Raw genomic sequence first — 16,410 nt, 5'->3', positions numbered from 1 at the left:
CTTACAGTAAGTATGTTTGTAAAAACCTCCTGATATGGTAAGGAAGTTATCAGTGCTATTTGAGACTACATACAGTATGTAAATATATATTTCTTTTATAAAGATATATATTTGGTTTATATATATATATAACCTCCATAGGGAGGTTATATATAAGGTAATATAAGGTTCTTATATTTTTTGGACGATGGTATCTCATCTTTGCAGTTCACGTTAAAGAGGATCCACTGTCATTGCCTTTATGCTTGGAATGGATTGTTTCTGCTACAGTACATGAAAAGCAGCAGTTTGGCCATCATACTCGAATGAGGCTGACATCTGTGGGTGAGTCACAGGGTTTAGGGCTAAGGAGAGCCTTCCACAGAAAACCTGGGGAGGGTTTTCTGTGGAAAGACATGAGTAAACAAGCAGATTCCTGAGATGTCAGGGGCCTGTCTTTACCTGCTTGGGATAATCACTCACAGCTGGGAGGAAGGCAGGTTGACCTCCTTTGTCAAGATCTGCTTCACTGCAGTCAGTTTATCAAAACCCTAGTGCTGTTACCTGGCAATTAAAGGAACCAGCATACCTCAGGTGCACTGTGCTTGTTTTAGGTTAGCAGGACTGGCATCAGAAAACACAGAGGGATTTCTCATGATAGTAATGCGATGTATTTCTACATGTAATACTAGCACCTTTGGAGATCAAGAGTAATGAAAGCTGTTCCTACAGAACAGACTACCTACTGTGTTTTGATCCATGACCCAAACCCTTTTTCTGACCATGAGATTAATTCAAGCATGACACATGAGGCCCCAGTCTTCCCACCTCTGATTGAGGATAACCAGTTCCAGCCCTCAATGGTCCAGCCTAGGCCGCCCAGCAACAATTGAATAACACCGCTTTGTGGCTGACACACCAGAGAGGGCTTAAGTTTTCAACATATGCTTATCAGCAAGACACATTTCTTAATGGTTTCCTTGGTATATCATAGTATAAGCAGGATTAAATGCAGATGGTGAAGGAGATACAGAATGTGCTGGATAAGCTGTGAGAGTATCACAAAAATTTACCATGGTACACTTATATCAGGACACTGTTACATCAAGAAAAACCCAGGCTGATTCAGCTTATTTGAATCTCGGCACTTAGGATTGCTGACTGTATGTATAATTTCCTAACTTTTGCTGGAGAGCTGCAGAAGTTTGATGACCTATTAGATAAGGTCGTAGTTGCATGATTAAAAAGGGGATAATAGGGCCTGTTTAAGGATATCAAACTTGTTTAATATTCAAGCTGTCAAAAATTACATTTCTTCCTTTGCATAACTGCTGCTGATTAATTTTCTGGTGATAAATTAGAACATAATAGTCTTGAAAAAGCAGCACACAAATGTTTTAATTGGCTAAGGGGAAAGAGGAGATTTATGGTTCTTCTGAAGGGGCGAACTGAGGCCTTGAATCTAACTGCTGTGCTGCAGTCTAAGATCAATAAGCAAAAATGTTCCTCTAGCGTCAGAGGTCTGGTATGGTCAGTGTGCGTGTGTGTGTGGAAGAGGGTCCAGGGATTTGGGATTAGTGTGAAGATTTCCAGCTGTGACATCGCTATCCAGATGGAGGCACTTTGTTCCAAAATAAACATATTTATCTCAATAGGAGGAGGTTCTGTATGAAACAGAGAGAGGTGAGGTGGGGGTGGGGTGGGGGGGTGGTGGACTGTCACATTTGTACAGAGTACCCCTGGATAAGTCCTTACATCTGGATTTCAGGCAATGGAACAAAATAATGATTTTATTCATTTTTATTGAGTTCACAAGTACATTTCTTGGTTTTGTGTTACTCGTCTTTGATTTTGCATTGAGTCCCACCGAGTGTATTAAAGAGCATTGAGTGCTCTTTTTTACCTGGAGTAATATAAAACAGGTTTCTTTTGAAAAAGTGTTCAGGCAAAACATTATTTTAATTTTACAGTAAATCTGAAAACAGAGAAGGAAAGTGTGAAACAGTGGAGACAGCATGGGCTGGTTGCTGCTTCCCAATCTGCAATAGCAATGTGAGCAAGAGCAGCAGACGGGTGAGAGTTGCTCTGCTGCAAGATTTAATTTGTTTAAGTGCTGTTTACAATGTATCTGCTGTGCCACTACTATCCTGACAGCAGTGGTTCTTGGCTTCAGTTATATAACAAGCGAAACAGAGTTCATCTCTGTAGCCTTGACCCTGTTCTTTGGGCTCTGCGCAGATACAACTGACGTCTACAGTTTTTTATCCCAGTTTTGAACAAATGTGACTGCTATTTAGTATCTCAGACTGCTGCACTATGAGCACCCCCCACCCAGGGCATTTCCAGTGGTGGTGCTGGCACAGGCTGCAGAGACTGGTCGCAGGCACAGAAGAAGAAGGTAAATGACGTGGAGTGGAAAAGGGCCACCTGTTTTTTTGAACCGTGGCCACAGCTGCTTCCAGACCTAGTGATGAGGGCTTGAAGAGGTCTGGGTGCTTTAAAAATAGACTTTTGGGAAATCTGACCAAACTGAGCCGAGAAGCAAAAATTCACACGACATGTCCTTCGGTTAACCAGGTACAGCATCGTCTGTGCTGCCACTTACAATGTGTTTTTGATGTCGTGGCGACAGCCATCTTTCTGTGCCAGGAGCTTTGGAGCTCAGTAGCTTGTACAAACATGTGGTCTGTGTGTGCCACTGAAGATGGATAAACTGTTGGAGCACTCCCCCGATGCTGTGGAAACGAGCCCTTTTGTTTTGCGTCTGAGGTCTCCCTTTCACTCGCTGACTGATTGTTGGAGAGGAGGTTTTGAAACGTAGAAAAGTAAAAGCAGTTGAAATGATGCATGATGCTGGCGAGGACACAAGTGGGAGCTGTTTGGAAGTCCATTTACCCAGTCATGTGGTTGAAGCGGATATCCTCCCTTCTTTCAAGAAACAGCTGGATGAGATCCTCAGATCAATTAACTATCAAAAAAGCTAACTTGACCGTACAGCCTACCTTCATTTGTGACCTTTCTTATGTTAAGCAAGTAGTTGTTTTCCGTTCCGTTTGCAGTGCTTCTATTACAATGCCTTGCTGTGGTAAAAAGGCAGTGTGCTGTAGCCAATGACAAAAGCATTGTGGGGGGTTCCCATGAAGCTAGACCAGTGAAGGTGCTCACTTAGGGTGCGTTCTTGCGTCCCTTGATAGCCTTTCTGTGCAGGTTGAGTTCCTTGGTCCTGAGTCTGTGTCATGTCGCCAGCTGATGGTGGCCGAGATTTCCCAAGTGACCATCAAGGTAGGGCTCCGTTTTGTTGGACAGCGTTGCCTGGTCTCTTCAGCTTCAGCGACTTCTTCAGCTTGCCAGGGGTCTGCAGGCTTACAGTGACCTCAGTGAGAGACATGCCTGTCCTCCAGTTGGTTTACTTTCTGTCAGGCACTGCAGAGCTCTCTGCGTGTCAAAGGTCGAATGGCTCAGGCAGATGTATCTGACTCCCACTTTATCTGTCTATATGCTGTATCTACTGATATCTGATGAATTGCTCAACACATTAACCGAATTTAAAGACAAATGCTTGAATCATTTGATAAATATAGATGTTATTCATGTGTTTTTGTAAAACAAATGTGTAGTAAAGAATATTCCACTTAGTTCTGGACATTTTAAGAAGTTGAAAGCATGCCAAAGCAAAATCTGTTATTAATAAAAAGCTCTGTAATTTAAACTTTTTATGGCCCATAAGGATGTTAGCTGTAGCCCACACTGGAGTCTCTAACCCTTTAAGCCAAGCACCGATATTGTATGTATGTGTATTGTATGTTATTATATTGCGTGCTGGAGGGAGGAATGAGTTCCCAAAAAATTTCCAAGTGTGTCGTCTCTGGATCGCTGCTCATCAACCTTTGCTGCAAGCAGAAGTCTGCATTGCGTTAATCATAAAACTTTCTGGTCTTCACTGAACCTGAAATAGCTTAGTAAAATTGCAGCAACAAAAGGCACTCAATCTAGCTGACCCTTGTAATGTTGATAGATTTGTTTACGAAACCTCAGTGCTGACTTGACCTTAAAAGCTGGATGAGACACTGCGTGCTCTGACGTTTAAGAATGAAGAAATCAGGAGACAGCATGTCTAATTTTTAGCACTGTGTGGACCGAGAGAACAAAATTCAGATGACGGCAGAGGGCTGCACCAAACAGTCCTGGTTTTCAAAAGTATTTAAGTTACATAAAAACGAATTTCCAGCTCATTTTAGAGAACAGCGTTTGGATTTCCCTTTAAGTGCTGTGAGTCGACTCTGCAGACTGTCCTGGAGTCTGATGTTCTGAAAGGGAAGCTCAGGCCCGGCGCACGGTTCAGGCTGGCACCGTTTCCCCGTTGCTGCCTTGCAGGATTTGGATTTCAAAAAGCAAAACAAACTGAGAAACCAATCCGCTCATGCTGCTGCTGCAGCAATAATTACAAAGCAGATGGCACGTTGTGATGAAGGGTGGAGGAAAAGAGCGCGAGGAGACGTGTCAGAGCTGTAATTTAAGAACTGGACTCTCTTATCTCTGAAAGGAGCAAAGCTGTGATTTGGACTGAAGTGAAGACTTAAAGGAATTTGGTTGCAACACGCGGGAGGGAGGTGTGTAATGACAGCAGTGCCAGGCAGCTCTGCAAGGTAATGAGCCCTGAGAATGAGCTGCTGTAGGAGCAATACTGTCTGGTATGTTGTGTGTCTTGTTTTGATTTCCTAAAGAGCAGTGCTTCACCTGTCAGATCAGCACTCAGGCACACCTGCATGCACATGAAGAATACAAACACTGATTGCTAATTGTATGTGATCACACTGAGAACCAAATGCCGATTTCTTTGTTTTGATGATTTTAGGTTTTGTTTTCTACTTTTTACTCTGCATTTGCTGTTGTTATATAGCCAATTCCATGCAGCATCTGAACTTGGTCCAGTGTACAAGATGGCTACATTTTTAAATAAGCGCCCAGTATCATAATACATGGTCTTCCAATAACGATCCAGGTTAGGACCAAGTTTGGGATTCCTCAGTGTCGGATTTGTTATATGCACTATGCATTTGTATTCTTTTGTTTAAATCCAGATTGTCTTGGTTATTCAGTTGAGGGCATAGCTAAAGGACATGGAAAGTAGGAAGCACCTTTCCATAATTATTTTGTGCATTATTTAAGCTATGTGCAGATATGACAGTTTTCTACCCTATTTTGTACCAGACTTGTTCTGATGTCATGAACGATTGTGGCTGAGTGATCTGGCTTTTTTCATGTTCCTGCACTCAGGGTGCTTTGCAACAGCCATGTTTACCATTAATATCTGAGAGCTACACACCTGTCCTTCTCAGTGTGCTTGCAATGAAGGGGTTAACCGGCGGGCACCCTCTTCACTGCCAGTTAATGATTATGGAGAATATCACAGCATAAGGATGTAGCAGACTGGTTGGAAACAGAGCGAGTGCTCTACTTCAGCCCATCTGCACTTGGGAGAAATTCAATCCATATGTGCTTAAGTTCAGCTGTTGAAGAAGAAAAGAAATTACTGCAAAGAGGCGATTGTTTCAGTGTTTTTGTTTAAATTCCTCTCATACTGCACTGGACCTGGCTTTCCTACAGCAGCAGCAGAAAGGGAGAGGAGGAGGGAGGGAGAGTGAGAGCCGAGGATTGGAGGGGGTCGAAAGAGGAAGCTGTGAGTTCAATGTTCTTGCTCTGCATTTTCAAAATGGTTTTTCTTTTCAGTGCTGTGCTTTCTTGAGAGCAACGCGAGCTGCGAGGGTTTGAGTTTGACCGAATTGTTTACGGGAAGCTGGGTTAGTCTTCTGGAGCTGCTCTTGGTTGGAACAGCAGACATCCCTGTGCAGCCTGTAGGGAGTGTCTGTGTGGTCCCGGGGTCCATGAACGCAGCACTCTGCATGGAAAAACACAAGGAGTGCAGGAGAGCAGAGCAGGGAAGCCCTAGCAACTCTGGAAGTATGTGAAGAACTCACAAGGGCACCCTGGACTGTCAACGGTTAGCGGACCTGCATGATCTGGGGGATATCCCAGCTGTGGTAGTAAGGAAACAAAGATGTGCGTGTCCATGTGTTTTGTGGAGGGGGTGGTGGGGGGTGGGGGGGTGATCTGAAAGGAGCCAGCGGTTGTACTGAGCAGACATGTGATGCCTCCCACTCTTGAGCGATTCTCAGACGGACTGAGAGCAGACCCCTTCTCTCTCAAGGTTTGAGTCTCGTCAGTAGTCTGGGCTTCGGATCCTCCTGTTTTACTGTTCCAGGTAATGTAGGCACACATTCACATCGCTTGTTTCATGCTTTGAAATATTGATTGTCAAAAACCATATTTAAACAGTATGTGCATTGTATGAGTGTTATTGCCACTGTATTGATTTTTGTGTAGCAATGTACTGACTCAAGATGTAGGTGTTTATAATGCTTCAGTAGGAAGAATTATATCTGCTTTGCCTAATCATAGAATGAATTAACTGCAGATGGTTGTGTCTTGTATTATTCCCTTGTAATGGTACTGATATTGAGTGTGTCCAAATAAGGCTCAGTGATCAGCTCTAAGGAATGGAGAAATTAAACTCTTTCTCCAGTCCCAATGTGCTAGTGGGCAGAGAGACGTCTGGCATATTCTAAAGTGAAGAATTCCCCGTTTTGACTTCAGCTATTTCATAGTAAAGTTCACACAATAGAAGGAGACAGCTGAAGCTGTCAGAAAGTGGAGCCAGAGAAATGTTCTTGAAAGGGTTTAACTGCAAGTACATGCATACAGTTTGATTTTAGAAATGCATGCACAGAGCAGACGACAAAATAAATTAAAAACATGACGTGCAGAGTCTGAAGTTTGCATGTTACCTGTTCACAGCAGTAGTTGTATTATATGCACAGTAAAGGAATGCTTTAAAAGCTTGGGCTAGCAGGCATGTGTGCTGTGCATGCCTGGCAGTGGCAGGCACCTGAGTCCCCACCCGTCTCCTCTTCCTGAAAGGCCAGACTGGTGATTCCCTGCACGTGCTGCGATCTTAAGACATCCCATTTTCTCTTTTTTCTCCTCATCGTGCCATGATAGACAGTTATAGGTTGGACATGCTGAAAGACAGAGGACAGTGTTCTCTTGAACTTGGTACCTTTTTTCACTGCGTGATTTTTGTGCTCTGTTTTCCAGGGCACTTTGCCTAAATAGATGAGAATTGGCAGCTTGCCTTTGAATTCCCCTTTTTTAAAACAAATAGGACAAAAATCATGCACTCCGAAGTAAACCGTAACCGATTCTTTTTTTATCTGATCAGGAATGTGTGGCAACTCCCTCTCCATCTGTGATTCATACATTCTCTAAGCCACCCCCCCCCCCCAGCTGTCAGAACTCCCCATGGGAAGAGCAGAAGAGCTTGAGCAAGTTTCAAGCTGTACAGCCTCCATTGGCTTAATGTTAGTATTATCATCAGTACAGTGCTTTACCAGTACAGGGCTGCGGGGGAGCCAGAGCCTATCCTGGCTAGCTACAAGGACAAGGCAGGGTACACCCTGGGTGGGACACCAGTCCATTGCAGGGCACACACGGACACACACACTCACACCAGGGCCAATTTTTACCAGTAGCCAGTTAAAAGAAAATGCACTAATATGCTTTTGTATGTGGGAAGAAACAGGAGTCCAGATTTGAACCAAGGACCCTAGCACTAAGAGGCAGCAATGCTAAGCCCTGTGCCACCATGCCACCCATCCTTTAATTGGATAGCTGAAACAAACTGATTTATAGTGGTGACCCAGAGCCCCACTTGTACAGCAGCATTTCTTTCTGACAGCGGTTGAGACTGAGTTTTTACTGAAGTGTAACAGCAGCATCTCACATGGGATTTGAATCCACAACCCTTGGTTTTGGAGACTAGAGCCTAACCTCTACTCTGCTGCCCTAAGCATTGAAGGATGCGAATAACAACAACCTGCTTCAATAGAGAAGCCAGTGCAATGAGATGTAGTTCCAGTTCACACCCAGAATCAGGGGCATGATAACTAGCCCCAGTGCAGAGCCGAGAGATTCCTTGAATAAACTTTTAAAGTCGCGTACAGTATTCAGTCAAGGTCATCCTCTAGTTTGTTTTTTTAAGAAGGCAAAGGTCTGTATTATCGCATCGCTCTCGGTATGCACACCTGGAAGAGCGCTCAGCGTCGTGCGTTGCTGTGGTTCCACTCTGAGAAATTCCTCGGCCGAGTTCTGCTGCTGCTCCCTGTGATTTCCGGCTGTCTCAGCTCGGTGAGAAACGCCATGTTGCGCTCCTCAGCAATGGAGGCCTGCTGGCATCACTGCTGCACCCTGCTCTGGATCTCTGTGTCCTGAGGTCAGGATGTGCAGGTCAGGCTCTGATGCTGCCCGTGTGTTTAGATCCAAAAGGCCTGGTTCAGTAGGAGAGCAATTTCTTCCAGAAGAAAACTGGAACCCCATAAACTACAGCTACTACAGGGCATAAATGAAAGGCTTTGTGAATTCTGCACATTTTAGAATGATATGTGTTTCTGCATAAACACAGAAGAAAAAGTGTCTACCCCACTTCTGACAAAATAAAAAAAAAGATCAGATTTGACATGCCTTTTAATCTGTGGTGTCACCCTTCTGCCCATTTCGGAATATAACTTGAGCAGGTGTGGAAAACCGGCCGTTATAGTAATCCAACAGTTTGGGAATGAAAGTAGTAATTATGTCACGTGGGAGAGCAACGCTTGGCACACAAAAATGTCCAGTTCCCGTTCTTTCTGGCCGTCTGTCAGCACAGTAAAGTTGTGAAATAATCACCCACAGGTGAGCTGTGACAGATGAGGTATGCACATGGCCTGGTTTCTGTCTGTTCTTGGTTTCTTTCCAAGCGCCTGTTGTCTGGATACCTAGATGATGGCTTGTGTGTCATTAATTCCCAGTGCAACAGACAGATATTGAAGATTTGGTCAGCGATAACTATCCTCCAGTCGTACCCCAGAGGATACACTGCCTCCATTTCTTTAACTAGATTTTTACCTTTATGTGGGATCTGGTCTTCAGTGTAGTCATAAATGTTTTTACCTCTCCCCAGATGTGCTTTGTAGTCCTGCCCCAAAGCTTGTACTCTGCATTATAGCACAACCAGATATTCCATTTTGATTTTAATTCCATCACCTATTCAGCGAAAAGGGACTAAACTAAATCTAAATCTACTGACAAGAAATCATGATTAAATCAAATGGTTCCTTTTCGTCTAAAGGAAAAATAAATGTATTGTTTAAAGCTTGGCTCAGTAGTGCGTTGGTTTCATTTATTTTTCTTAGTTTGGTTAGGTGGTTTGAGGAAATTTGCATAAAGTATACACTGTACATAAAAACACTACAGTTTAATCCAGGACAGATTCTTTCCACCAAGGCCTGACTTGCTGGACAGTGAAAGAGCTTCAGAGATCTCAACACATTGTAGTTGCTGAGCTTTGGTTTTCAGAATTTGTGATGAAACAAAGACCTCAGTACCTCCTGACAGACCTTTATAGGTTCCCTTGCCAGGTAGCTGAATGTGAAAATTCAGTTCTCTGTCCTCTTGTTTGTTCAACCCTTTGTTAGTGTCTGGTTGGATTTAGTCGTTGTGCGGTCAGAGACATACTGTAGCAACCACAGTTTAACTGAAGCGGTTGGAAGACTGGAGGGAGTCTTGTAAGTAAAGGTCTGTCTTCACTGCGTGTTAGAGTGGAGGCGTCTTGACAGGGTGACAGGCAGGGGAGTCTTTAAACCGAAAAGAGAAGACTCATACCTGGGTTTGATTTTTATGTGTAATACAGGAGACATTGCCAAGAACGGTCACTTTTTCTATTTTGATTGCACTGTGAAAAAAAATATTTTTCCAGTAAAAGTAAAATTGCCGTGGAGTAAAATAATTTCTGCAACTATTTGAATGTTGTTGTGTAAACAAAAATTGTATTTGCTTTGTCACAACTTTACAGTTTTCCCCAGAATTTCCATTGCATTGACCAAAGACCTGCAGGTCATATTGCAGCTCTTTCAGTGGATTAAAGGCTACACACTACACACATTAACATTTTTATAATAATAATTGCTTACACTTATATAGCGCTTTTCTGGACACTCCACTCAAAGTGCTTTACAGGTAATGGGGACTCCCCTCCACCACCACCAGTGTGCAGCATCCACCTAATAATGTGTTATAGACATCTGGGTCTCCACAGTTGGCTTTGCTATGTCAGTGCCTGTATATTCTGATATTTACAAGGGTAATGACTTTTATTTACAAGGGTTGCCTGAGAAGAGAATATCAATATGTTCCTGAAACAGAAGAGCAAGCGGGATGTTTTCTAGAAATGATGGGAGAAGGCATTTGTGTGTTTCAAGTTACATTTCTCAATGTGCTTATTGAACTATATTTTCACCAGGAGATTCCAGTGCAACTGAAACTGCTACGTCTTTCACAATACTGATACTGCCCAGAAGCTATGTGTCTAGCACATTCTAATGCAGTGTCAACACAGTACAATAGGAAAACAGATGCTTCTCAGTTGAAAGTATAGCCTTGGTTGTGCAGTCGTTGTGCTCTGATACAGTAAGTAAATGTTCTGTTCTTCTGAAAAAGACAAAAATATGACGTATTTTATCAGAAGCTATTAATGCAACAGTAATGCCCTGAAGCCATTGACCACGATTAAACTTTTCTCAATAAACCTACAGCACATGGGTCTTTCAGAGCTCTAAATGCTTCCTTGCCTGAGCCATTAGAACAAACGATCCTTCAGGGTTTGCAGTGCTGTGATGTCTGCAGTTAAAGATTTTATTAACCCACAGAAAGGTCTTATCAGGGGCTGTTGTTTGCCTGTGTTTGAAACACTCCTTAGCTCGGCTCCCATGCTTTGTCTTAGTTCATGTCTTTTAGGTGTGGTTCCTTGACTTCTTTTCTGTTCTTTAAAAATAGCTTTTATCTTAGTGCTTATCTTGTGCTTTGAGGTACCTCACCTCTTTGCAGTGATGCCAGTTGTGATCGGTATCACTTGGCTCCTTGTGAAACAAAGGACTGCAATTCTTTTGTGTCCACTTTTGAAGTGCAGCCCCCGCCTGGGTGACACACTGCAGGTTATTCTGTCCCAGCGGCCTCACTGCACAGCTACTGAATTAAGGGGACATTTTATGGAGGCCAGACTGTACGAGCCCAGAGTGGAATTTAGCCAGAACAGGGGTTAAAGACCCTACTTTTACGAGAAGTGCCCTTTGACCTGTAATGACCAAGTGTTCCTGACCTCAATTTAATGTCTCATCTGAAGGACAGCAGCACCGACTCCAGTAGGTCCCCCATGCCCCCCTTTACTAAACTGAGGCCTTGTTTCTGGGAAATCTGGTTTGGAGGGAAGAGTGAAGCCCAAGAGCTCTTCTCCTCTGCGATTACAATAATTGGCACGATTTGGTTCAATCCCTGCACTACATTGGAGTAAATTGGCATGCACTGCTTCACAAAAGGCACAGGTTATTTATTTTAGAGTGCATCTTCATGAGCAGACCTTTTCGGCATGTCCGAGTGGCCTTTCTGTTTCAAGTGTGTTTGTTTTGTGCTGAGATATTACTCTTCTCAGACAGTCCTCGCTGGTTTACTAGGTACTCAGAGATGTCCCAGGGTACAAGTGATTTTGAAAGAACAGGAGATGAAAGCGGAGCTCTCAAAAAGTGTTGGGTTGTACTGTTGGGTTGAGCCGAAAGGGAAACTAGGACAGAAAACGATGGGGCTGAGAGGAGTTTTTAACAGAAAGAGCACCAAATCAAATATTAATTTTGTGTAGTAAATGTAGACATTCAAATTGAGTAATTCAAAATGAGTAATCACTGGGCTCAAAAAATTTACAGTAAGTCAGTAAGGTTATCTTTGCTTGCTTGTCTGAAGAAACGCAGAGCTCTTCCCGTCATTTAAAGTTAGTGGCCGTAACTTAATACTTCGCAAGAAAGGAAGTAGAAAGAGTGTACCAATGCATAGGCATTTTCACACACTGTTTCACAGTTTAGATCCGTAAATCGCCAGTGAGTGGTGCCTCGTGCATTTGCATTTTCAGATCTGGTGTGGATGATTCTGTAAGGAAAAAACACAGATGTTCCAGGGTCCTGAAGAACCTGAAAGTGGGCTCTGCAGAGCAGTCACCCTCCTCCTGCAGAGCGATGTCCGTGCCCTTCAGATGTAGATGGGATGTCCCAGGACGTGAGTTACACAACAGTAAGCAGTAAAAGTATGGGGAGAAGCACCTGCTGGACACAGGCTGCTTCCTCACTCCAAAGCCCGCAGGATGTGTGGCAGAGAAGGGAGGCTGCTGTTTGCTTAACTCAAGTTGATAAAGGAAGCAATTTTAGGTAGCTACCCCTCTAACTCCTCTCCAAACTGGATTGTTTTGGTTCCATAACTATTAAGTCTGTTTGTTACATGGATTTAAAAACTTAAAAGAAACCAGTCATGTTGTCATGGAGCATAGTAGGAGCATTTTGTTAATGGAACAGGTAAAAGGTTTATTCCATGCTGAAAAGAGAAGAAAGAAAACACAACGTTTTGGCCGTGGAGCCTTCTTCAGGTGTGAGAAAGACAGGGTTAATATGCCTTCCTTTGCAGCCTATGCATGCTGACGCAGCTACCCACCTGCATTTTTTAAAATTATTTGTTTTTAGCATTTTGAATGAATGGAGGCTCATGTGAATGGGTGACTACGAATGAAACCGTCAAAAATGCCTTTCTACCAAGCTTCTGGCTAGTGTTTGCTTTAATGTTTCTCAACCAAAAAGGACAATTAAAAGTACTTCAACATAATAGGCCAATGCAGCTGTGTGAAGTGTCTAGATCGTCAGTAAACTTCTCCTCTTTCACGAGCTGAGCTGTTCTGATAATCTCCACAGAAATCTTGGGCAGAATGATGTCCTAACGTTCTTTCATCATGCTCTTATTTTTACAGCCTGCCGGGTGCATTGTGTTGTAGTGAATTGTGTGGCAGTCTAGAAGAATTATATCGAGATTCTGATGGACCTCTTAACTGGGCATGAGACCCCAAACATGACACTCGTCCCAGCTGACTGGCACAGTTGAAGCGTCCTCGTTAATTGCCACAGGTCTTTCGCTCTGTACAGATGTGTGGGGCAGGTTGCACTTGGGTGCTGCATGTGTTTGTGTGTGTGGACCATGACTCAAACCTCGAAAAGTTGGCAAGAGTACAAGACAGAGGTACTGCCACAGAAGGAAGGCTGCTTTTAAGAAAGAATAACAAAGAGAACAGCACTCATGTTTTTGATACCCGCTATCATTATCAAAGACAGTTATAGGAGTAGAAAGTCAGTAAAAGGTGTTGGATTTTCACTTGGCAGCCGAACACTAACTGCAGATCATTGAGAAAAACACAGCTGTTCACATCAAAAGGAGAGCTTCCAATCCAACTTTTTTAAGGTAAAGATAGCATAATCCCTTCGTCATTTGTCTTTCATGAGCGGGGTATTATACTAACATCACATGCAAAAGCTTTTTCACACTTAACACAATTTTTACGCATATCTTCTGTCACACCTGTTAATTTCTGATCAGTGTGTTAAAGGTGATCTTTCTGTAAACAAAACACAAGTCTTGTCCTGTGTCTGGGAAAAAAAAACAAGACTTCCAGGCGGGATTGGTATACTTTTGTACTGTGGGCTGTTACAGCAATGTAAAAAAATCAATAAACACAAAGCTGCAATTTTGTTCAACCGCATATACACCAAAGGTTTTATTGACCCCTCTTCTATTCCCAGCATGTCAGGTTCTGATACACTTCGGTAATGATTGTACTGACAGAGGCACACCTGCCGTGACATAGACAAGGCCTGTCTGGAGCAGTGCCCAAGTGGCCTATCTTGCTTGCTATCTGTGAGGATACAAAACTGAGGTGATCTGCAGGAGTCGTGGCTCCCCTGGTGGAAGTTTCTACAGGGGTCGAGATCCCTCTCTCTTGATCTGACCCCTGCTGTGAGCAGGCGGGTTACGTAACGGAGATGAGCTCATAGCTGTTCTCAGTAACACACGGGAGTGGCTAGACCCCCCCCCCCACACGCACACACACCCAGCGGCCTGCCTTCCAGCGGCGTGTCATGAGCAGAGCGGCTTATTTCACTTCCTTTCTCTTTTATTCATGCAGTTCAGAGACACACGTGACCTACAAATAAACGATCGCACGTGCTTTTTCTTTTTGCCTGTTGTGGCAAGAGATGCAGGAGATGGCCGACTTTGAATGGAATGCCCAGTTAACAGTCGCGGGTAACTGGATTGTGTCCTCCTATCAAGAATGGTTTCCATTTTCCCTGGTAGTCTTTGTGCAGCCTTTTCTGCATTCCTTATCAAACGATTTCCTATCAGTTTTTTACTCCCAATATCATTGTAATTAATTAAAACCTTAACAAAGGTATGGTAAATATATATTTACTTTACACTTCCTTGCAGCCCTTTAAATATCTATCTTAGCACCACAGCAGTTATTTCAGCCTTGGAAATTAGTCTCGGCTCCTCAGCTTTCCAAGGACTTCACATTGATTGTTAGGGCACTGAGCCTTTTCAGTGATAGCGTCTTGCTGACCTTACTCAAAATGCAACCTCTGTCAATGTTATAAATTCTCACCTCTCACAATCTTATTTCTTTCTTTAAATTACACAGTTATACATGGTTTGTTGTTTTTTTTTACTGAATTTTTTAATATGTGTAATTAATTGAGACTGCTCTGGATCAAAAGGCGCTGTATAAGAATGACATTTGATTAAGAGGGCAGAAGTCCTGCAGTGTGCAGGCTGTTGATGGCTGACGTGGTGGTGCCGGAAACTGTACCAGAGTGGAGATCAGCTTTAGCACGTTCTGTTTAGAACACACTTTCACGCACTCCTTGTCTGAACCCAGTGCTTTGCCCGTGCAATTAGACGGGTTTCTGCAAGGCACCGCGGGACTTGTAATTTTCTGCACAGACACCCTTGCCCGGCAGGGATGGAGATAGATGGTTATGTAACTGCGGAGGCCGGAGGATTAAACCATAGGGGCACCTGACAACGGAAAACAGCAATTTGTATTTGTTTCATAACCAGAGTCACACCTTCTGGATCTCAGCATAAATAAGCCTCTGGCTCCTCTCCTTGTCTGTCGCCACTAAAAAAAAAATACACAATGCAATTTGGGCCAAACCCTGCCTGCCCGCGATTACACTAAAATAACCGGCTTGGTTACGCTCTAAAAAGCTCAGTCTGAGAAGCCCAGTAATGTGTTTATCTAATGTGGGACTAAAGGGAGCTGGCTTTTTTTTTGGGGGGGGGGAACAAAAATAGGGGGGGGATCTCAATTAATGCGATTTACAAAAAATGCAAAAAAAAGATCAACCCTGGAGGTGCAGAGAGGTTTTTGCTTTTGAGAACAGCTTGTTCAATGCAAATGTTTCAGATGCTCACCTCAGGCACTGGGAGGCTGCCAGCTCAGGTCGTGGCTGAGCATTGAAACAAGGATTACGCTGTAATTTAGGAGCTTTGTTAAGGTCGTCCTATTAAAAGTTCACCCTTATGTAGACAATTAGGCCATGAACCGCTGTTAGTCACAAGGTGACTGTATCACTGTATACTACAGTGTGTGCTTGATATTTGCCAACTGATGTAAGGGCTACTGATGCTTTCATGGGTTTTGCTCTTTTGTTGCTTGTTGAAATGGAAAATAAAAAGAATAGTTAAAAAACAACGTGGGATTCCTCATAAGGGCTTAATCGATAATGGCTGGGGAGGGGGGGGGTGAGAGCAGATTGTGCTTAAATCTTCAGTTCTGTGTTGCAAAAGTTGCATAATTAGATTTTAATTGGTTCTACTGAACACTGAAGAAGTTTGAGAAAGTTTACCATTGTTGACAACAATACAAAGTCTTGTTAAGTATACCCAAGAGGGACTAGCTCAGTGTATTTGGAATTGATATTTAAGATGAAAAATATCCAAATCTTCTGGCTGTTGTCATATAACAGAATTCGTGGGTGTTCACTAGTTCAAGTTTGGGTCACCCCAGCCACCTCCCTCCTCTCTTGGCTTATGGCGAGGAAGAGGGCGAGAACCAAGAAGCTGGCGGTGTAGTGGCTCTGTGGCGAAGGATCTGCGCCTGTGGCTGGGAGGTTGCCGGTTCAAATCCCACAGCCGGCAGAGGAATCCTACTCCGTTGGGCCCCTGAGCAAAGCCCTTAACCCCAACTGCTCCAGGGGCGCCGTATAAATGGCTGACCCTGCGTTCTGACCCCAAGCTTCTCTCTCCCCGTCTGTGTGCCTGTGTGTCTCATGGAGAGCAAGCTGGGGTATGCGAAAAGACTAAAAGTGATCTGTCTATTCTCCACAATCAGCGCTGTCTCTCCCGTCAGGCACTGTGGAAGCTCTCATCAGTGTGCGGGATGGTTGAGCTCATGTACTCATCTTTGCTGCCCACCCA

At 43.6% G+C, this 16,410-nt stretch overlaps 1 protein-coding gene across 10 annotated transcripts in view; it reads left to right on the top strand.

Annotated features, from left to right (window-relative positions):
• The window catches only part of plekha6 (pleckstrin homology domain containing A6), a 91,917-nt gene that overhangs the window by 26,994 nt on the left and 48,513 nt on the right, over window positions 1-16,410 (top strand). Inside the window, exon 1 of one of the 10 annotated variants that reach the window (XM_088640428.1) lies at window positions 3,893-4,625. The exons of 6 other annotated variants lie outside the window; for them this stretch is intronic. In XM_088640428.1, the coding sequence (XP_088496554.1) occupies window positions 4,597-4,625 (29 nt within the window). In that variant the 5' untranslated portion in view covers window positions 3,893-4,596. Of the gene's footprint in view, window positions 1-3,892; window positions 4,671-5,352; window positions 5,660-5,698; window positions 6,242-16,410 lie in introns of those variants that run through there. 3 more of the 10 variants (XM_088640429.1, XM_088640444.1, XM_088640443.1) reach the window with 3 other exon arrangements.

Source organism: Lepisosteus platostomus, chromosome 7 (assembly GCF_059453375.1).
Source record: "Lepisosteus platostomus isolate fLepPlt1 chromosome 7, fLepPlt1.hap1, whole genome shotgun sequence".
Classification (NCBI taxonomy): Eukaryota; Metazoa; Chordata; class Actinopteri; order Semionotiformes; family Lepisosteidae; genus Lepisosteus; species Lepisosteus platostomus.
The sequence above is the reverse complement of the archived record's forward strand: the minus strand, read 5'-3'. Positions and strand labels throughout refer to the sequence as shown.